Source organism: Vicia villosa, linkage group LG1, assembly GCF_029867415.1.
Source record: "Vicia villosa cultivar HV-30 ecotype Madison, WI linkage group LG1, Vvil1.0, whole genome shotgun sequence".
Lineage (NCBI taxonomy): Eukaryota > Viridiplantae > Streptophyta > Magnoliopsida > Fabales > Fabaceae > Vicia > Vicia villosa.
In genome coordinates, this window is record NC_081180.1 from 67,934,319 (window position 1) to 67,958,182 (window position 23,864).

The 23,864-nt window shown below is 33.5% G+C and overlaps 1 protein-coding gene across 1 annotated transcript; it reads left to right on the plus strand.

Annotated features, from left to right (window-relative positions):
- The first annotated feature begins 7,400 nt into the window (after positions 1 to 7,400).
- Positions 7,401 to 20,417, plus strand: LOC131640498 (protein MICRORCHIDIA 1-like). Its single transcript, XM_058910892.1, has 18 exons — positions 7,401 to 7,742; positions 7,827 to 7,901; positions 8,010 to 8,044; positions 8,766 to 8,844; positions 8,941 to 9,030; positions 9,117 to 9,192; positions 10,912 to 10,990; positions 11,077 to 11,205; positions 12,151 to 12,249; positions 13,244 to 13,351; positions 13,444 to 13,590; positions 14,414 to 14,506; positions 17,459 to 17,510; positions 17,595 to 17,706; positions 18,389 to 18,593; positions 18,929 to 19,002; positions 20,014 to 20,056; positions 20,143 to 20,417. Exons 1-18 carry the CDS (start codon positions 7,511 to 7,513, stop codon positions 20,239 to 20,241), a joined length of 1,827 nt encoding a protein of 608 aa, XP_058766875.1. The 5' UTR covers positions 7,401 to 7,510; the 3' UTR covers positions 20,242 to 20,417.
- Positions 20,418 to 23,864: the final 3,447 nt, after the last annotated feature.

Consider the following 23,864-nt stretch of genomic DNA (forward strand, 5'->3'; position numbering starts at 1 on the left):
ACTAGCATTCCTCTTACACATAAAGATAATTCAATGTATTACAAATTTGAGAATGAGTTGAATCAATTATGCTCAATTGTAACATTTTTACACATGTTTATCTATTGATAAAAAAAAAATTCTCTTATATAAAAAAGTAAAAATTTATGACAATTTCTCAATCCACTAATCGAATTGACTAAAATGCCCTCGTGCTTCCGTAGATGCACTTCCGGAAGCACCTTTTTTCAAAAAAAATAATTTTGTTTTTCCGCAGATATATCTACGAAAACGTTAAAACATGAGATTTTCCCAATTAATTGGAAAAATCAAAATGTTCCGTACATACATCTACGAAACACACACTTCCGTAGATGTAGCTACGTAAGATTTCATGAGCGTGAGATTTTCCTAATTAATTGAGAAAATTCACAAATTGATTGGGAAAATCCAAAATTAATTGGGAAAATCCCAAATTAATTAAGTTCATGAAATCTTCCGTAAATGTAACTACGAAGGGGTTGAAAAGAGAAGTTCATGAAATCTTTCGTAGATGTATCTACGGAATGGATTGAAAAGAGAGTGTTCCGTAGAACACTAAAACCATTTTTTTTTAAATGGTGCTTCCGAAGATACATTTAGGGTCTGTTTGGTTCAAATGAGGGGGGGGGAGGGAAGAGATTTTAATGGAGGGAAGGGTAGGGGAGGGAAGGGGAGGGATTTTTTGTAATTATATATATGTTTGGTTCAAACGAGGGGAGAGGAGGGGAGGGAAGGGTTTTCGTTTAAAAATATGTTTGGTTCACGAGAGAATGAGAGGGATTTTAATAATAATTTACAATTTTATCCTTGTAATTTTATATAAGTGATATGATATTCAATTGTAAAAATTTCATAAATATTTTCTTGTAAATAATATTTGTATAACTGAGTGATTAAAAAGTCATAACTTATCGCATAATATTAAAAAAATTGAGTACACTTGATTCGTATTATAACTCTCAACACAAAATAAACTATGCGTTGATAACAACTTTTAAATACATAAAATAAATTATAATAAAAAACAAAAAATTATAGTAGTTATAATTTTTATTAAATAAAAAATAAAAAATAATTTGAAGGTGAAGAATAATTATAATAAGTTGATGGAAGCAATAGAGAAAAAATCACAAAGAGAAAAGTAGGAACAAAAGAAAATAACATTTTTTAAATAATAAAATAAAATTGAGGATATTTTAGTAAATATATTAATTTAATTAATATTAAAATTCAGATCCCCTCCCCTCCCCTCCGAATCCCTCCGATTCAGGGGAACGCAAAAATTGTCATTTTGAGGAATTTTGCTCCCCTCCCCTCCTAAAAATTGAACCAACACATTTCATTTTAAATATTCTCTCCCCTCGCTCTACCTCGAACCAAACACTTACAGAAACCTGTTGGCAATTTTGGAATTTTGCGCAGTGTATGATTGAAAAATTGTCAAATTTATAATTGTCCTTAAAACTAGTAACAAACCCGTGTGTTCGCACGGGTTCTTGTGTGGGACGCGCATTCATTTTAAATGTCGCATTTTCTACAATATAAAAAGATAAGGCTTAATATAAAAAATACCAAGAATTTGTACATAAAGCATAATGTAAAGATAAATACATAAAATAACATTTAATCATAAAATCACCAAAAAAAAATGAAATATTTCATATCCTTAGGGCATATCAAATGGTGTAATATAAAAAAAATTGAAGAAAGAAAGATTAGTGAAGTGGGCCTACTCATATCAAATGGTGCAATATGAAATGGTTTGTTAACGTTGATGATTACTGAAATGGGCCCATTCCAAAAGCCTGACCCATTAGGGATAACAAAAATTAGGCATAAGAAAAAGGAACGTTTTCCTTTGTCATTCAGATGAAAAGGAAGAATAGCAGAAACACGTTTCCACCCCATTAACGAAAATTGCAGAAATATGTTTCCGCCACATTAACGAAAATGTCTTCCGACGAAGACGAAGTTATTCTAGCTCCGTGGTTTGGTCCTTTCCTAGTCGACATCTATGAATTTCTTAGCGTATCCAAAAATGGGATAAGAAATAGCATTGGTGGTAGAAGAGGTCGCGGTGAGCCGGCGTCAGGCGACAAAGGCAAAGGTGTGTCCGATCGTCACTCCGGTGACGTGAATGACGACATGCAAGTGCTCAAAGTCGGCGAAGGCCCAAGTGAAGCATCGTTGTGTGCATCTGAAAGGGTTTTCACACCCTCCGCATCCGGTCCTACTGTGATATCATCTGATAGCGAAAGGCAAGTTTGAACTCTCGAAGCTAATGTAGTTAATGCTTTGATTATGATAATAATAAAAAAGGAAATGTATGTCTAGGATTTTGTGATATCCATTGAATGAAATTGACATTGCAATTAACCTTAATGATTTGTAGTTTGGTGTTAGTATTGATTACAAAATGGACTCATGATCTTTAGTTTTGTTAGACAAAATTTTGTTTCCGAAAATCCCAAGCGTAGTTGAATTGTAAATTATGGTCTGAGTCATGGTTTGTAGTTTGCACATAGACTTGATTTTGAAATGGAGTCATTTTTTTTCAAATTATGGTTTGGTTTTGCTGTAAATTTGAAGTGTGGTTGAATTGTAAATTATGGATTTCATGTTTTCAAAAAATAAATTCCTAATGTCTAGGGTTATGCAAATGAGCTTGAATGTATATGAGAAAGAATGGTTATTGGCATTAGCAACTGAATGAGACAAATATAATGTAGTTTGTTGGATGTATTATTTATTGACTTCCATAAGTGTAAGGCATACAGTACAAGAAAACATGGTCATGAATACAAAACTGTGTATCTGAGTAAGAAGGGTTATTGGCTATAGCAATTGAATGAGACAAATAATATGCAGTTTGCTGCATGTATTATTTATTTGTTTCCATATGTGTAAGGCATAAAATACAACAAAACATTTTCATGAATACAAAACTGTGTATCTGAGCAAGAAGGGTTATTGGCTATAGCAAGTTAATGAGACAAATAATTTGTAGTTTCCTGCATGTATTGTTTATTTCTACATTTATAGTTGTTTGTCATATAAGGTACCAATTAATGTGAATATATACGTTGCAGTTGTGATGAGGATATATGGGATGACAAAGAGGTCAAGGAAGAAGACCTTGGTCCAGTAGGTAGGGTCCTTGTTTGGAGAATGCCCATAAAGTCGCGTGGGGTTGCGGCAAGAAACGTCCTTGTAAGTATTTAAGTCTACAATAAAATAGTTGCATATGTGTAAGAAATAAAGGACAACAAAACATGGTCTCACTATTGTTTAATGGATTGTTTATGTTAACATGTTATAAATAATTATTTGCTATATATATTAAGTCTCGATGGTTATTAGATAAGGTAGAAAATACTGCACACATGTGAGGAATATATTCCTTTGGATAGATAAGGACAAAAAAACACTTGCCAGAAATTGTGCTTTATTTGTGGTAAAACGTGAAAGCATTATGTGATGTTTGACACTGCTTGAGCAATAAATAGAATGCCACACACAATTCCATATTGCAAAATCATTTTTGATAAGGTTAACTTGCATCACTTCTCCATCTACAAATTTATAAACCCAGGTTGTTCCTTCAAAATGGAGCTTTTGTGGTGATCTTAAATACTCTGAAATGATAGATTATTTTGACATCGCAAAGATATCCTCGCAGGTTCAGTTTTATTTTTTTTTGTTAAATTCATGGTGTTTAGGGATTGTTATGGGTGCTATTTTTGTTCAAATATAAAAAATTGTATCATTCATTTTTTCACCCCTATCCAGAGATTCAACCATCTTTTGTGAAAAGGAACGAAGACGAAATTTCCAAGTGTTGGACAGTAATGAATAACCAAAGTTTACACCATGAACTAATATATAACCAAATTGAGATCCATCCTCTCGTTATTAGTGGGTGGTCTTGTATGTAATCGTTTTACCATAGTTGTTGTTACCATAATACCCAATTGTCACTACCACATCAGAAGGTAGGTTGTAATACGATTCCATACAAGACCACCCACTAATAACGAGAGGATGAATCTCAATTTGGTTATATATTAGTTCATGGTGTACACTTTGGTTATTCATTACTGTCCAACACTTGGAAATTTCGTCTCCGTTCCTTTTCACAAAAGATGGTTGAATCTTTGGATAGGGCTGAAAAAATGAATGATACAATTTTTTATATTTGAAAAAAATAGCACCCATAACAATTTTAAACACCATGAATTTAACAAAAAAATAAAACTGAACGTGTGAGGATATCTTTGCGATGTCAAAATAATCTATCATTTCAGAGTGTTTGAGATCACCACAAAGCTCCATTTTGAAGGAATAGTCTGGGTTTATAAATTTGTAGATGGAGAAGTGATGCAAGTTAACCTTATCAAAAATTATTTCGCAATATGGAATTGTGTGTGGCATTCTATTTATTGCTCAAGCAGTGTCAAACATCACATGCTGCTTTCACGTTTTACCACAAATAAAGCACAATTTCTGGCAAGTGTTTTTTGTCCTTATCTATCCAAAGGAATATATTCCTCACATGTGTACAGTATTTGTCCTTGATTCCAAACTTTATTTCTAGTTACAACCACGTGAGAAAAGTGCTGCAACTTATATTTAACATTTAACTTTTTTGTTGCCTACTATTGTATTATAATAATTATTATTACAAGGACCCACTATTTATGGGTCACTGCCACTATTGTTTATTGAACAATGAAAGAATAGAAATTCACACCTTCAAATATTATATTATATAATATAAAAACATAATGGAATATAACAACTTCATTTATATATTTGAGAGTTACATGTCCAAATATTTAAACATTGTTCAGAAGCAACATTTCGCGATGGACCATGGACCCATTCAACTAAGTACTTATCAAAATGGTTATCAAAATACTAACATAACATACACCTTCCTAATAGCATACATCAGTCTATACTTCGCCATAATTCCAACACAGCCTACACAATCACGTTCACTTTGACGGCCTTTTACGTTTCACCATAACCAACAATCTATCCGCAGAAGGAATCCTCAAACTGAATCCGATTTTGTCACCTGTTTTAATTTTCCGCTTCCTTACGAATGTGTACCATTCCTTGGCTATATACTGCTCAGTGCATGCTTTCCTTTTTGACAGGCGCAACACGCAGTTGTATTCCCTTCCGCGGTCTGAATCAAATAGAACAATTGACTCGTGCCTGTCCGTTAGATACTCCTGCACAACCTTCTGAGGCATTTGATGCATGTTCGCAAAAGTAGTTCATATGAATTAGAGACAGAATTATAAACACAGATACGCAAATTTGTATGTTGTAGACTATAATTCTTAAAAGGACATTTAATATATGAATCATTTGTCTTCTAATGACGTGAAAATATAACAACTTTTAACGCCTGGGTTTCAAATCATGCATACATTTACCTTATCTAATAACCATCGAGACTTAATATATATAGCAAATAATTATTTATAACATGTTAACATAAACAATCCATTAAACAATAGTGAGACCATGTTTTGTTGTCCTTTATTTCTTACACATATGCAACTATTTGATTGTAGACTTAAATACTTACAAGGACGTTTCTTGCCGCAACCCCACGAGACTTTATGGGCCTTCTCCAAATAGGGACCCTACCTACTGGACTAAGGTCTTCTTCCTTGACCTCTTTGTCATCCCATATATCCTCATCACAACTGCAACGTATATATTCACATTAATTGGTACCTTATATGACAAACAACTATAAATGTAGAAATAAACAATACATGCAGGAAACTACAAATTATTTGTCTCATTAACTTGCTATAGCCAATAACCCTTCTTGCTCAGATACACAGTTTTGTATTCATGAAAATGTTTTGTTGTACTTTATGCCTTACACATATGGAAACAAATAAATAATACATGCAGCAAACTGCATATTATTTGTCTCATTCAATTGCTATAGCCAATAACCCTTCTTACTCAGATACACAGTTTTGTATTCATGACCATGTTTTCTTGTACTGTATGCCTTACACTTATGGAAGTCAATAAATAATACATCCAACAAACTACATTATATTTGTCTCATTCAGTTGCTAATGCCAATAACCATTCTTTCTCATATACATTCAAGCTCATTTGCATAACCCTAGACATTAGGAATTTATTTTTTGAAAACATGCAATCCATAATTTACAATTCAACTACACTTCAAATTTGTAGCAAAACCAAACCATAATTTGAAAAAATGACTCCATTTCAAAATCAAGTCTATGTGCAAACTACAAATCATGACTCAGACCATAATTTACAATTCAACTACGCTTGGGATTTTCGGAAACAAAATTTTGTCTAACAAAACTAAAGATCATGAGTCCATTTCGTAATCAATACTAACACCAAACTACAAATCATTAAGGTTAATTGCAAAGTCAATTTCATTAAATGGACATCACAAAACCCTAGACATACATTTCCTTTTTTTATTATTATCATATTCAAAGCATTAACTACATTAGCTTTGAGAGTTCAGATTTACCTTTTGCTATCAGATGATATCACAGTAGGACCGGACGCAGAGGGTGTGAAAACCCTTTCAGATGCACACAGCGACGCTTCACTTGGGCCTTCGTCGATTTTGAGCACTTGCATGTCGTCATTCACGTCACCGGAGTGACGATCGGACACACCTTTGCCTTTGTTGCCTGACGCCGGCTCACCGCGACCTCTTCTACCACCAACACTATTTTTATCCCATTTACGGATACACTAAGAAATTCATAGACGTCGACTAGGAAAGGACCAAACCACGGAGCCAGAATAACTTCGTCTTCATCGGAAGACATTTTCGTTAATGGGGCGGAAACGTATTTCAGCAATTTTCGTTAATGGGGTGGAAATGTGTTTCTGCTCTTCTTCCTTTTCATCTGGATGACAATGGAAAACGTTCTTTTTTCTTATGCCTAATTTTTGTTATCCCTAATGGGTCAGGCTTTTGGAATGGGCCCACTTCACTAATCACCAACGTTAACAAACCATTTCATACTGCACCATTTGATATGAATAGGCCCACTTCACTAATCTTTCTTTCTTCAATTTTTTTTTATATTGCACCATTTGATATGCCCTAAAGATATGAAATATTTTTTTTTGTGGTGATTTTATGATTAAATGTTATTTTATGTATTTATTGTACAAATTCTTGGTATTTTTTATATTAAACCTTATCTTTTTATATTATAGAAAAGACGACATTTAAAATGAATGCACGTCCCACAGAAGAACCCGTGCGAACACACGGATTTGTTACTATTATTAAACTTTCTTATACTGGTACTAATTTATTTACTTTTTAATAGAAAAAAATAGTACTTGCCATTCACTCGTTTCTCACGCAAGTAAACACTAAACACTTGCCAAATTCCAGAATCGAGGTTTCCACTTTCACTTGCAGACTGTACTTCGTTCCTCTCCCATGTCCGTCGCTCCCAAAACAGAGAAAACCACCGTCCCTATCCTCAACGTCGACAGCGACGACGACGCTTCCGCCAGTGCTGTAATGAGCGACGTTCATTTACCACTTCGGATTCAGGAGCAGCAAAACCCTCCCGAATCAAGTTCAGTTCCGTTAGTCACTGAAAGCCATAGTTTCTGGAAAGCCGGTGACTATGTTGTTGGTCCAACTTCTAAGCCATCTCCCAGTCAAGGTCTTTCACATTACAGTTTTTTTTGCTTACTTTCAAATTTAATTGTTGTTTCTGTTTCTGATTTTGCCCTAATTGCAATTTTAGGTCACTTGGATCATGCACGAGTTCATCCTAAGTTTCTGCATTCTAACGCCACTTCTCATAAGTGGGCTTTTGGAGGTGTGATTTCTTTTAACTCAGTTGTATTTGTGTAATCTAAATTATTAGTAACTTAGAATCTGTTTGGCAAGCACAAAAAACAATAACAGAATTTCTCATTGTTTGCAGCAATTGCTGAGCTAGTGGATAATGCTGTTGATGAGGTATGATTTAAGTCAACAAAGAATTTCCGTTTTCTAGGTAGCGAGATAGTAGTAGTTATTCAACATGAAAAATATTGTTGAATGTTTGTTGCATGTGTAAATGCTCTTTTACTTGACTTTATGTTATGACATTTAAAACTGGCATGAGTATGCATCTTTTGACGAAGGATTCAAGGATCAGCTAAAAACGTTATGTCGTCTATGTGCATTGGATTGAACTTTGAGATGCCTTTGACTAGTAGTAATGGTTGGTGATTATTCCATCCTAGGTGTTCCTGTTCCATGCAGGAGCTAGCTGAGTAGCCTCCTTGCTGGGAGATATACTTGGAGTTGGATAACTTAAGTAATCCCATGGGTAGCTTTCTATTATACCTCCCTTTGGGTCTCAATATATCAAGACATGCTACTAGCACCCTGAGTTGTAGTCTCGGAGTAATTAACACCCACTTCTACTTTTAGCAAAACAATTATAATATAAATGGAATCTTAAAGTATATTTTTACCATTTTTAATTTTGAATGGCACATAAATATATATTTAGTTGAATTAAGTCAATTAACAATATTCGATTCTTAGTTGCTTGACTTAAAACTGTAAAATAACTTGCAAAACTTACCTCTGATGATGGCCTGCCAGTATTTTAGAACTTTTAAAAAGGATATTATGAAGTGTCTGTATTCATAGAGTAAGAGATGTGCTGAATTTTCCTTTGCATTACTAGGTCCAAAATGGTGCGACTTTTGTTAAGGTTGACAAGCTTAAGAACAAGAAGGATAATTCACCTGTGCTATGCTTTCTAGGTATGCTATTCAAACATGCATAGTATCTACTAATATAGTAATTTATGTTGGCTTGATGTGCTAGTTGTTGGAAATGAATTTATGTTTCCTATGTAGATGATGGTGGTGGAATGGATCCTAACTCACTACGGAAGTGCATGAGCTTGGGTTATTCTTCAAAGAAGTCAAAGACAACAATTGGACAGTGTAAGTGTCTAACTGAATTTATTCTATTAGTTTCTTTAAGCAACGGCAGTTGCACAATTGTATGAGAATATGTTGTTTTGTTCTAGATGGAAATGGATTCAAGACTAGTACTATGAGACTGGGTGCTGATGCTATTGTTTTTAGCCGGACTACACATTCGGGGTACGTTTTTATTCTTTGTATATATTGGTTTGGGTGATTGGATTTTACGTACTTCATTCTCCGGGTGTAGTGGCTCAATAGTGAATTAGAGGTGTGCATCAATTAGTCCATCTGTCTTAGGGTCAACTTTAATAGTAAACATCCACCGACAGCTAATCATATATTTTTAGGAGCTGGAACATGGGTTCGTGTATTATTGGACTCTAAAGCAATCATCTCATTAATCATTGCTTATAGATGACAAATAAAAAATAAAAGCACAAGAGGAAAAAGATAATCAATTGTAGCTCAAAAAGTCAAAAGTGGGATGGAAATGGAGAGTAGAATAGAATGCTTAAATTACAGAGTGCAATAGGTAGGTCAGCAGAAATGCCCGGTTGGTACATTGTTGGTCGGGGAAGAAATTAGAGTTGGAGCTGAATAACGAGAATCGAGAGAATAATAACATTAGGTATGCAAGACATCATTGTTCATTGTAATACAAAATTGACGCAAAAAAGGGTCATCCTACGTCTGCGGAGCTTGAGTGATAGAAATAGATGATTCTAATACTGTTTGGTTGTGAGAAGAAATTGTGAAGCGAGAAAGAGTGTGAGAAGAGAGAAAGAAAAGAAAAATATGATAGATTTGAGGTATTGTTTGGTTTAAGGAAGAGATAAAAGAAATAGAGAAAAGATAAGTATGGAAATGGAAATGGAAAAAAATGAGTGCCATTGCAGGAGGGAGTTTGGATTCCCTCTAGAACCCGAGGGTCCATTTTGGAGAGAGAAATAATTCAATGATTAAAATACTATTTACATAAATTTGGTTTCCAAACTCCTTTGCTGTCTCTCTTCGTATAGGAGCCAAGTAAGATAAAGGTTGCTGGGACCCACCTAATTTAGTCACTCTTCTCTCTTTCTTCAATGAACCAAACAAGCTAAATTCCCCATTTCTTTCGTCTTAACTTCTCTCTTCAATAAATAACTTGAAACAAACACACCCTAAATGAGGAATCTTTTGTACTTGAGATGGTGCAGAGTTTGATATAGCACATCGCATATATATATGTATCTTCAACAGTGTTATCAAATATCGTCCATGGTGCGCTATGGCGGATATACATGGCGGTTTTTGGACTTATTGCAATGGTAAACATTGGCCGATATTGCAATTTTTCTGCCATAATCCGCTATAACCGCGCCATATAGTGGTTGGTATGGCGGGACTTTGGCTCTCCACCATCGATAACACTAACCTCAAAGACTATACCCAATCTTCCATGTTTCCTTAACCTCTATTGTCCAATAAACCCCCCACCCGTCCACCACATCATTATCATCTTGGGTACTCTTGACCGTCAAACTCTTGTTGCCATTTTTCTTCACATTTCTGCGATCGTATTCTGATGTTATAGGGGTCAGATAAAATTTACCCTCCAGTTTGGTAGGCACTTTGCAATTATTGGTGCATAGAAATAAAGAAACAAACAGCAAATATGTAGGGTATGGTTTGTTTTCTTGAGGTATTTAGTTCTTTGTATATGCATTTCTAGTTTTCTTATGGATGTATTATGTTTAGAGCGATGTCAATATTCTTGACAACATATTTTCCATTCAGGCTACTTCCTTTTATTGTTTCCAATTTATATGTAAATATGTTATCTTCTGTAACCTAATTTTTAATTTATAATTGTTGATAAGATTTGATCCTTTTAAATGGTTAACTTCTATCCTTCAGCCGACCAACACAAAGTATAGGTCTACTATCCTATACCTTTTTGCGAAAAACCGGGCAAGATGATGTAATCATTCCAATGGTAATTTTCCTAGTCAAATGTTCAAATATGTAACAGTGAATGCTTTCTACTTAATTTTTATATGCAAAGTATCATTTTCATTGCAGATAGATTTTGACATATCTGGCCATTGGCCTGAGCCAATTGTTTATGGGTCACTGGACGATTGGTCATCAAACTTGAAAACAATTCTTGATTGGTCTCCCTTCACATCCAAGGATGAGCTCATGCTTCAGGTTTATTGCATTCTATTGTTTATCCACAAAATCTTTTCACCAAATAAAAATACCCATGGAACGTTACCTTTTCAAAATAATGTAAATCAATTTTCTGGACATATATTAGCAGTTTTGGCAATATTTCTACTAGCTATTTGCCTCTGGAAAAGAACTAAGGCTTGAGAAGTGTCACATGAGTAATTTATTAGTCACAATACCCAAACTTTGCTCCCATTCATTTCATTCTTTATCTATGAGTTTCCTCCACATGCAACCTTTCTATTTTTTGATTAAATTGTTTCATTAAGACGAGAAAAGATATTATGATAGAGTATAAGGAATATTCCTGAACTTGTCTAATACGAAACAACTAAGAAAAGAGAAAACATGAATATTGCAGAGTTTCTCAGTCCCCCAATATGTCAGGCCAACTCCCTTAAAAAATCCCGTGCTTTACTATAAGGAGAAGAAAAATACCTAATGTTATCCTTAATCAACTGTTGTGACGTAGGAACCTCAACCAATGATGAGTTAAGCTCCAAGCATTTTCACTGAATTCTAGCCTAAGTTTCACATTAGCCTCTTCTATCGATTTCTGATGCATGATAGACTGTGGCACTATATGGCTATGTGAGTCAGGGAATTTCATTCATATGCATGTCAACGATGTTTATGGTTCAGAACAAACCTTTTCTTTTCTTTTTCATTTTACGATGAGAAATATATTGACAGTTAGTTACTGTTATGGGGTCTATATCGATTTGTTTTTGTATTATGCTGACATCAATTCTCATAATAATGACATTATCTGTTGGGCCACCGGCCAAAGCATTATCATGTGGATCACCTTATAATGAAGTATGCAATAAATGAAATGTAATTGACCTATTGATAGCTCGTTTTTTCCTTCAAAGTGTTAGCCATGGACTCTTTTTACTGATCTGTTTTTTTTACACTTTTCAGTTTGAGGATATAGGATCACATGGTACCAAGATTTTAATATATAATTTGTGGTTGAATGATGAAGGAATATATGAATTGAGTTTTGATGATGATGCTGAGGTATGTTGTGTAAATTTATATATTTATTACTACATAAACTTTATCATTTGCAGGTTTTTTGTTAGTGTATTTTCAGGTATTCTTTATTGGATGACGAAAATATTCAAATATATCTCGGTTAATATGTATTGAAATTATTACAAGGTTTGGGTAGGAAGTAGGAAAACAAAAAGAAAGTTCTCGCTAATATTATATTGATACGATGTGTTTGATTTACAAAGCACTTGTACCTATTTATTCTTAACAAGTGGGAGAAGCTGGTGTATTACTGCTAGTATAATTTCATGCCCACAATAGCCTGATTCTTGATCTAAATCAAATCATTCTTACAAAATTGGTTTGTAAATGTTTTTCACTTCCATGATCTCCATGGCACATGATTTATAGATTATATTTTTATTGAAGGCATAAGAGGCAATACAATTTGAAATTGATGGGACAGGTATTCTCTGGCATCATCACTAGGCAAAGACCAAATAGACACACCAAATTGAGTTTTAATTTCATGATAAAATTGCAAGGGATGATTTTGGGTACCAATTTAGTTTATGTTGTAATGATTTTACACCTTCATTTAGTTTCTGTAATTGTCATTCTTGGTTAATATCTTTATCGCAAGAAATGAGTTGACGGGATGATTTTGGGTACCAACTTAGTTTTGGTTGTAGTGATTTTACATTTTCATTTATTTTCTGTACTTGTCACATCTTGGTTATTTATGTAAATGAAATCAACTAATGATACCAAGTGCTAGGTTTGGCCAATTTTTTCATTCTGTCATACTCAATTCTAGAAAATAAATAACTTGCCTTTGAGGTAACTGTGCTGTTCACATATTTAGCTAGTTTGGAATTGTTCACATGTGTCTAAGGTAGTGAGTGGTTTGGGGGTGTATGTATCTGCTTGGGGTGCTATTACTCTAAATTTTCTATACTTGATATTGTTCGATATTTTATTTTATTGCAATCATGATCTGATTCTCTCTTCTGCACAGGATATCATGCTGAGAGATGAGGCCAAGCATGGAACTGGGCAGAAGTTGAACAAAAAAATTGTTCAGCTTCAGTCGCATATTTCGTACCGCATCCGTTACTCCTTACGGGTAATGATTAATACTTGGAATTTCAGCTATACATGTTACCATTGATTTCTAATCTTTAATCTCTATTCTCATTGACAGTTAATATTTTTCAGGCATATGTTTCACTTTTGTATCTCAGAAAATTTCCGAACTTCAAAATCATACTAAGGGGAAAACCTGTGGACCACGTTGACATTACGGATGAGTTAAAACATTCAGAAATTATTAGTTACAAGCCCCAGATGGCTGCGGCACATGTGGTTAGATCAATAATATGACAATATAAATCATTTAAAGCAATTTTATGCAGCATTATGTTGAAAGTTGCTAGATATTACTCATAAATGAAAGATCATTTAATAATAGTTAAATAGAAATATGCATGATAGAAAACCTTTTTGTATGGATCTATAGGTCCAGACGTTTAATCAAGAATTATAGAATTGTTGTTAGTTTTGGGAATATGATCGTTATTCTAGGAAGGTACAACTATTAGTCTAAAGATCTGTGAGTAATTAGGTTGTAATCAATGTATACCCTTAAATCAAGGAATTTCAGCTCACAGAAGGGGGATTGTTCTATGAGAGACATCTCAAGTCTAATTATCTAGATTTGTTAACCAGTGGAATGGCTAACTTTAAGTCTCTTTAAGCATTAGTGTAAGAGAGATTGGGGAAGAAAGGTATCACATGGGTAAGGACTAAGGAGGGCAATATGGGAATTCTGATGAATATTCATGCAGCTTAAGCAGAAATTGAGAAGTTAGCTGAGAGAGGAAGCAAAAGGTATGTGATTAGTGGGATACAAAGGGGGATAAGTGAGAGGAGAGAGTAGATGATTTAAAGTGATGAAAGGATTGGGAGGAGTAGACCATCCAAGATTTGCATTGTCTCCCTCACCCCATACTCAGTGCATCTTTTTCTTTGTTCTACTGATTTTCTTTCGTGTCAGTATCAGAAGATATAATGTTTTATTATGAATAACAAACAATAATTATTTGTCTAGTATCCTATCACCATGCAAACATTTAACTAATTAAGAAAATAGTTTATTTTTCAAACTAAAGAGTTTTGTCTGATTTAGGCCACGGTGCAGACGACCATTGGATTTATAAAGGAGTTTCCTGCTATTAATGTTTCTGGGTTTAATGTGTACCACAAAAATCGCCTAATCAAGGTATGTTCCAACTTTTGATTGCTTGAATAGTCTTATCTCAAGTTTTATTTACTTCAGCTGCATTTTGGTATGTCTATTTTTATTTCTTTTTTCATACAGCAAACCACCATTCTTATATATGTTGGAAATAGGAGAGGAAATAAAAAATATATATTCTTGTATATACGTGTTCATGTACATTGGAAGTAGCATTTGACTTGTGAGTCTTATTAGCTTTGAAATCATACATGTTTCCATATCCTTATACTTGATAGAGTCTATTTCAGTTCTCCTGATTTGCTTTAGTTTGTTTGGATGTCTATGTCCCTTCTGTACTGTGTCTTCTTTAGATATGGGTTGTTTTACATTTTGAGTGTTTTTTTTCCACAAATCTCCCGTTGGAACTTTAAGGTAATACAACATTCTTCAACAGCATAGGGTTAGAAAATATAAAATATAAAACCTCTTCAAAATTGCCAGGATAATTTTATCTTGCATTATAATAAATCACACACTTATTTGAGAAGTTTACCAAATTTCGTTCAAATAACATAAAGTTTGAATCCACATGTCTTGAATTGTGATTAGTTTAGAATGAAACAATTATAATCATACTGGCAATACATATAGGGGTTTGTTTGACAATTATTTTGAAAAGTGAGAAATCAAATTGATTAAAAGTTATGATAAAGAAATGGTTGGGATTACAAATCCCCTCTTCTTCTCTACTTGGTAATAAAGGTTCTAACTATAACAGAAATATCATATGGTCACAATAAATTAGTACTCCATCCGTCCCATATTATATGATGTTTTGGTCATTTCACGTAGATTTAGAAACATAGTTAATTTTGTATGAGAAAGATAAAATGAGATCATTTACAAAATTATCCATCATTAATGACATTGGAAAGAGAAATTTAGAGTAGAAAGAATAGAGAGTAATAAATAGTAAGGGGGTAAGAATGAAAAATAAACATCAATGTTTCATTGGAATTGTAAAACGATTTATAATTTGGGTCAATAATTTTTTTCAAAGTGACTTATAATTTGGGACAAAGATAGTAATATAGACTAAGACCAATTCTTTAGTATAAAATTCCATTTATTTAACAATGAACCCTAATTTCATTGGCAGACTATTGTTATCTAAAAACATGATAAAACTTCGATTATAAAACTTATTTTTCAATAATGAATTAATACCATAAGTTCATTTCACAGTTGGTCCGAGACTCGGAATATTAAAAGTTGTTCACAAAAGTATAACTAAATAATCATAGGAATTCAATTGCATAAAATAAAATTCATGAATTACATAGTTCATATAGACTCAAAGAGCTTCATCTACATCCTAACCAATTAGGGTTTAGTTATTCATATTATTAAACAAAAGATAAAATATAATTAAATAGATTACACATAAAATTGCAGTGATGCAATGACCAACATCATTTGAATATGTGACGTTTCAACAATCTCCTAGATGCTTCAACAGTTTCTTTATATGTCACGTTTGTCCTATACCTCAAAATTTCGAAGTTTCTGGCTTAAAAAGACATTTTCTGATACCCATTAGCATATTCTGTTAATCCTGGCGCATTGCTCCAACTGTTATTCAGTTTTGGCAGAAAGAAGGGGCCTCAAATGGCCTACTGCGTAGCATGGGGTTAGCACAATGCATTAAGCACATTCTCCTGCGCTGTTGTTCAGTTAGATTTGGGCAGGAACCCAGTGTCTCAAACAGCCTATCGCACACGGGCTTTTAGCAATGCGTTAATGTTTCCCTCATGTGCTGATGAGTACTTCTGACTTGATTTTTTGGTTTCAACGGTCATTCCACATTTGTATCAATTCTCAATAACTTCTGAGTGTAGGTAGGTCCAAGTAAGTCAACCAGGAAAGTTGAAAAAAAAAACAAATACTGCACAAATTTGTCTGGTTATAAAGCATTAATAATAACACGACCAAATTGACTATTGAATTTCAGAACTTAATAATTGTCATACTTTTAATTCCATGATTTATTAAATTATATTAAAAACTACTGAAAGTAATTCTAAAAAATGGAAACTATTAAGACACCATCACTTTTATCCTTGATAATCAAATGCCTCACTTTGCATTCTATCTATTCCATCCGTGATCTCACACAGGGTCTCAATAAATCTTGTGCTTGATCCTTTAAGTGTGTCGTTCTTGATTACACTCAACCCCTAAAGGATTATCGTTAGTGCTCCTTTGGTTACAGCATTATCTCATCTTAGCCAATATTGCCTCTAGAGTTTATTCATGTTTTTGGATCTCCTCTCTAAACTATGGAGCTTATATTTGAGGTCTTGCCCCTACTGTGTTTGATCCTATTCCAACTGTCTCACTCAGTGTTCGTCCAATATAACCCTAAGCTTTTAAGGAACACTCATTCATGTCCATCTTTTTGAACTTTACCATTGTTTGCCTTTGGGGTTTTCACGTCCTCATGCTGCTAATAAGGATAGTATAGACTTGACACCAAATCCAACTCCCGTTATAAACCTAAGTCAAAATTGTAACTTTCTCTTTGTATCACTTCATGTTATCGTGAACTTTCTTCTTTGCATCATGCATGTTGTTCATCACCTTTAGTGTTGTTTCCTTGGTTTATTGGTGGTGCATTATCCCTTCCTTGGTTGATTTGGTAGATCAACACTATCATTCAAAGGTTCTGTATGATCTTACCGCCATTCCTATTCGACCATAAAATGTATTCTTCATCTCAATGCTCACAAATCTCATTTATTTTATTTTAGTTTCACTTATTTTTAGTGTTTTACTAAATAAACTTTAATCGTTTAGAAAGGTTATTGAACCATGGTAAGTTTGGGAAAGTTTACAATGTTCTGTTAAGAAGTCAATTGGAATAGAAATCTGTTCGCTAATGTTATTTGCGTACCATTCTGATCTGATGTGGTTAACCTTTTTTTGAGAATGCAGCCATTTTGGAAAGTAAGCCCAGATGGTTCATCTAGAGGGAATGGTGTTGTTGGTATGTTCTTATCCTCCCCTGTTGATTTCTTTGTGCAAGAACTTCAAAATATCCATGTTTTTTAATTTTCTAGTACATATTTAGGAGTTCTTGAAGCCAATTTTATAGAACCTGCACATGACAAGCAAGATTTTGAGAGATCACTGCTGTTCATACGGCTAGAAGGGAAGCTGAAACAAATGATAAATGATTACTGGTTTGTTTATACTTTAGTTTATTTTGAACCTTTTCTTTTATATTGCTCTATGATTATATTTTTCTGCTCTAGCGAGGGTCGTGTTGTAAATTCAATGTTATACCTCATTACTAGTAGTAGTTGATGTTGCCTAATGCTTCCTTAATGATGCATTTTAGAATTATTTTTCTTCTATATTTTCTTAATTCACTTGCTTATTTCAATTAGCAGTCATAGTGACTGTTCTTGTGTTGGTTAATCAGTTTATCTCCTCGGATCCGTTTAGGACTAGTTTCTAATGTTAAAAGTATCTTAGATAACGTCCTAGGATTTGTCTTTCCCAATATCCACCAATCTGAAATTGAATAATTGCCTTCCTAACTTCCCAAGGGAACCCTCTCTTAAAATTTATGACTGCTGTTACCATACCTGCAGTCATAATTTTAGGCAATTACAAATACAATTAATAGTCAGTTACAAGTTACAAGTATACTTAAGTTGGTCCAGCATTGTTGTATTTGCGAATCACAAGTCTTCTTAATTGGAGGTCTGTTGCTAACATAATATTTATGGGAAATTACCAATAATAAGGACTGCAGTATGTGAAAAATTAAGTGCGACCTAATATTTCTTTTTCTAGAGTTTCCATATTATGATGTTGACAATGTTTGATTTGGTGAAATGTTTTCTGGACTATAAACAGGCAGGGTCACTGTCAATTAGTTGGACTTCAGCCTGTAGGTTATAGGCCTAAAATTATGCAAAAGGAAGCCCAAATTCGACAATCAGCTGGGCATTTAACTAATTCATGGGATGAGTATCTTGCTGATCCACAAGATTTAGAATTAGATCAGCCAAATGAGGGTTTTCTTGCAACCGGCAAGCAAAGTTCGACTCCTGAGCAGTGTGTAAGTAATTGATGTAATCTGCAAAAGGCTGTACTTGTCTAATTTTATCACCTATAGACATTCTTGCTTCCGGATGTGAAGTAAAATATATTTCTTTCCTTATCATTTTTTAAAATAATTTATTTGACACAAGTAGATGCATCTTATTGTGAATGTTTGTGAAATGATCAACTAGGTCAGTTATTTTGGGACAGAGGAAGTAGTTATTTTGAATTCTTATTTTTATCAACCCATGCAAGGATTTGTTGTAAATTAATGGTTCTCTTTTTAAATTGAATTCAAGTGAGTACAGTACTTTTGGGGGATCATGACTAGTGTGTTGCTTTTATCAACAGGGTATATCAAGTGGAGCTTCAGTGTCCAGATCCATTGATGAAATCTGTGAAGAAAACATCAAACTTTTCACGAGGTAACTCCTTTTTCAAGATGAAATATTTCAGGATAACGACTTTTCAATCCTTATTAAGTTTATCAACAAGCTATACCCTTTTCTATTGGTTTTCTGTTTTTGGTGCTAATCAATCTTATGAGTTGGATTATTTTGACATAAAGTGGGATAACAAAGTTGACAACAATTTGGTAGGTCGATGCAGTTCAAATTCATAGTTATTATAATTAGTAGACGATTAATGAATATAAAATGTGTTCCAAGCCAAACCCGAACTTGAATCTCCAATCAATATCCGTTACCCACCCCAATCTCCGACGGGGATGAAGAATTGAATATCAAATCTGTCCCAAACGAGATCAGATTGGATGCAGGGACTCTGTCCCGCCCTCATCCATCAAGTGAAATCAATTTTTAATAGAAATATTTTTTTTCCTAACATCAAATTACGTTACAAATAATAAAATAAATCAATCTCAAAATTTCAAATATGCATTTCAAATAATAAAGTACAAATCAAATTATTTAAGAATTGACTATACAACCAATATTCTAAATTATCAAAACAAAATGATAAGGTACAAATTGATATAAGCAGGGCAGGTTCAGGGTGAGTACTAGTGTTCTCATTACCAGATCCGTTTTCATATTTTGTTATCGGGAAAAACCCAAAGCCTAACTCAGTCAAAGTGGACTTTTTCCGTCAATCTCGGAGCGGGTTCGAGTGAGTATCCGCATGTACGGATTCTGTTGACATGCCTATTTTAAACAACATTAACCATTGAAATTGTTGTTGACTTTTGTCATCGAATTTGTGTTAAATGATATTTTTCTAATCTCATGGTCTCCTAATTGCAGTCATTATCTTTTATAGATGTACATATATATGGTCTACTTTTATATTGGATGCATGTCATCCATATCATATAAATGAAATTTCACATTAATTAAATGGTTTATGCTCCATTAAGATATCTTAATTACTAGTTTTATTAATGAATTAATAAATTTCACTAAGACCCTTTTCTACAGGTGTGAGGAGCACAGGCAAAAAGAGGCAGAGTTGAGAAAGACGGTAATAGTAGTTAGATTATAAAGTTTGATTCTTATGACAAAAGTCTTTGACGATTTAGTTTTTTTCTTGTTGCTGACACAAAATAGGTTGAAGATTTGGAGAAGGAGTTGAAAGAAATCGAATCCAAGCGTTCCTATATCGCTTCATTCGTAGAGGCCAAGAAGAAGCTGAAGAATGTATGCTGATCATTGTTGGTTTTTTCATGACCAATCAATTTTACTGTCCAGAATCAATTCTATGTTAAGCAAAAAAAAGTGTCTTTTGTGGAGCTTGCTAATCGATTTCTAAGCTAGTTTTTTCTTTTGGCAATATCATGACATGTAAATTGTTAGTTGACGGTAAATATTTCCCGGTTGCCCTTTTGCCATTGTCATTGATTTTGCTAAAAATTGTCTTATTATGAATGTGTAAATAATGAATATTTTAATATGTTTTTAATTCTTATAAATATTTTAATTTTTTTTAGTTTCTATTAAAAAAATGATACATTTTAGTTTCTACAAATTTTTTATGTAATACAGTTTTAGTCTATGTTATTTTCTAAAATTTTAGAAACTATTTATTTACCCTTTAGTTTTTAAATAAATTTTTTCATACATCTTTATTTACTAAACTTAAATTTTTTAAAAATGAGAAGAATTGAATATGAATTTTTTAATTTTCAAAAGATAATGGTAAACGTAATGAAAATTGACTTAGGAATTAGATTTCGAGTTTTTTTTAAGTAACTTTTTAAAATGTTTTAAATATGTTTGCAAAATAATCATTTAAAAAGATACATAAAACTAGATGCATAATAATTTTGTAGAGATCAAAATATGCTATTTTTTTAGTGGGACCAAAAATAAAATTTAGTATTTTATAGAGATCCATGCAATGTAAAGTTTGTTTGCTACAGGGGCAGCTTCAGTGTTCATAGGGGATCCGCGAGTCTGATTCATGATTCATGGAAGCTGCGAAGTGCTATCTACTTTGGGTGTTAGAACCCTTATTGCTTTGACAATAGTCTTTGTGATTTGCGGTTCAACATATTAAAAATATTAGCTGTCATGTTTGGATGTTGTGTTTGTTCGCTATAATTAGCATCTATTGATTTTGTGTATTGGTTTGTTATAATTATAATTCATTGAATCAACGTATATATGTTTTCCATGGTGGGGTTTGTATTTGGTGAGATGTTTATACATCTTTGTACTCTGTTCCGCGTCATAGAGGACCGTTCCCCAGCCAAAGGTAGGATCTCTGTCCTTATTTCTAAGGCTTGGCTCGGATCGAGATGAACATATTCGGATTTCACCGCTTGACGCCATTGGATTGACTGGATTCGAAGGAGGTGGGATGCGCCAGATTCATAGAACGCGTTTAATTTGTATTGACTTTGTAGAAATACGTGTAGTCTTTATCGGATACGCACAAATGCGTGTAGTCTTTAACATCCATGCCTTTTGCATTCTTAAAGAGAGATAAACGAGAAAGCATACAACAGAGGAAGAAAATAAAAGATAGACAAATACTTATATTCATAATGAGTGAACTTGTTACAGTGAAACAAGGGAATGACTATATTAATAGACCTTCAACCATAACATCACTTCAATGTATTCAACCTTATCTTTGTCTGCCGAGATAATGTTGGATGATTGGTTTTTTCAAGAATGTAGCTTGAGGACGGCCGCTTAAATCTTAAGGCCCCAGAACCATCTTTGTCGAATATTCCGTCACAACGCCTTTTGAGCACTAAAACGACAATATTCTTGCTCCCCTCTTATTTTGGTGTGAATATAATCCCTAATCAGGAGAGACATGACTAAGGGCCTGTTTGTTTCAGCTTTAAAAAAATGGATTTTTTTCTTTGTATTTTTTAAAATAGGTTTTTCTAGGGTTAAATAAGTTTTTGGTCCCTATAAATATTGCAGTTTTAGTTTTGGTCCCTCATGAGTTTTGGCAACGGTTTTAACTGATTTTGGCAACAGTTTTTTTGTAAAAACCGTTGCCTAAAGACAGGGAGGGACTAAAAATGAAACTGCAATATTTATAGGGACCAAAAACTTATTTAACCCGTTTTTCTAAATCGTTTTTCAAAATATTACAATTTTTTATATTCGTTTTTTCTAAAATGAAACACTAATTTTGACATCCTATAACACAAACATACATTATTGAAGACCAAAACTTAGTCAAAATCGCAATTTTTTCAAAAAGTTGTATTTCAAAAATGATTTTTAAGAAAATCTATTTGAAATAGCTTCAAAATTAAGTGATTTTTTGAAATTTTGATATCCAATTTTTTTTCTTCCATAAATAGATGAAATACCTAAAATCACATTTTAAGAATAACTATTTAAACAAAATTTTTATTTGAAGCTTTTATAAAAAGTTTTTTTTGTAAAACTTGTTTTCACAAAATTATGTAACACTATAAAAATCATTTAAAAAAAAAGCCAAAACAAACGGGCCCTAAGTATTTGCTTATAGGTGATCTGGACTTACGACTGGATTCCCATGGGTACAAGGCTATGGCCAAACAAAGGTGACATTTTTTAGGAGGCCCATCTCCCCGACCCTTATGGAAGAAGCTTGGCCCACTCTTTTCGTCTTATAAACTCTCTAAGAAACGGTGACGTCGGACGAGGAAATATGAATGAGACAATTGTTGTCTAGAGGTTTCTTTGGAGCAGACTTGGTTTCCTTGCTATCAAATGTGACAGATCTCTGCGTTCGATTCTGAATGCTCTTGATTCGGAGACCTAAGGAAGTTATGAACTAGTAAATCATAAATTGAATCCGAAATCATGAAAATCGTAGGAATCAGAAGTCAAATCATAAATTGATTTTCATAGACAATGTCTTAAGTGCCAAAATGTAGTTATTTCGTATATATGTTTTGTTGCACTTATCGATACTTTTTGTTAATACCGTTGAATAATACCCCGTTTTGTGCATAAATATGTATACTTTGTGAATTGATATGTTTTCATACACTTTTATACTTTTTGTTAGTTTTCTACTCTTTTTGTAGGTATTCTTGCGTATTTGGAGCATGAGCAATAAAGTGTCGAAGACACGGCTTCAAACGCGCGATTTTGAGCGACGAAATCAATTCATTCGGTGGCTAAGGCTCAAAATGAGGATGATAAAAATCATCAATTTGACTGCCATTTATTCATTGTTAGATAGGAAATTGAATAAGCTTTCCAATGCTTCGAACCGGGCGCAAATCGGAGTTACGGTTCTCAAGTTACGTCATTTTTACTAAAAGTTGTTTCTTCAAGTCAGCGAGTTGGGCGCGATGCGCGCTCCAGCGCGCGACGCGCACTGGAAAGATCTGAAAATTTCATAAATAGGCGAAAATCAGATTTTTTAGGTTATGTTTTGGGTATTTTTGAACCCCAACTCATCCAAGGTCATTTTTGGGTAGATTTGGCTTGGAAACACCATTGGAGCTTGTAATCGGATGATCGAAGGTCGAATTTCTCATCGATTGGTGTTGACAAACCAAGAAATGTTTGGTTCCTCTTCTTCTCTTCTCTTTGTATTTCTATTTTGGTGAGTTTGTATGTAAATTACTCTAAACCCATGGATGTTTGTTGCTTTTTCTTTTAGTTGTATAAAGTTTGCTTTACAAATCTTAATCGGTGTTTTCTTGATCTTTTTGCTTAAATGTTTTGGATTTGTGTTGTTGTAGAAATAGACATCACAAATCTTGATTAGGGGGATATCTGTTAGCTTTTGATTCTAGACATAGGATTGGGGTTAACATCCACTTAATATCTGAGTTTAATGCTTCTGTGTTGTTCGATCGGTTGAG

Coding starts and splice junctions, on each gene's coding strand:
- LOC131640498 (XM_058910892.1), top strand. CDS start 7,511: ATGTCCGTCGCTCCCAAAACAGAGAAAACCACCGTCCCTATCCTCAAC. Junction 7,743..7,826: donor TAAGCCATCTCCCAGTCAAG/GTCTTTCACATT, acceptor TTGCAATTTTAG/GTCACTTGGATCATGCACGA. Junction 13,352..13,443: donor GCATCCGTTACTCCTTACGG/GTAATGATTAAT, acceptor AATATTTTTCAG/GCATATGTTTCACTTTTGTA.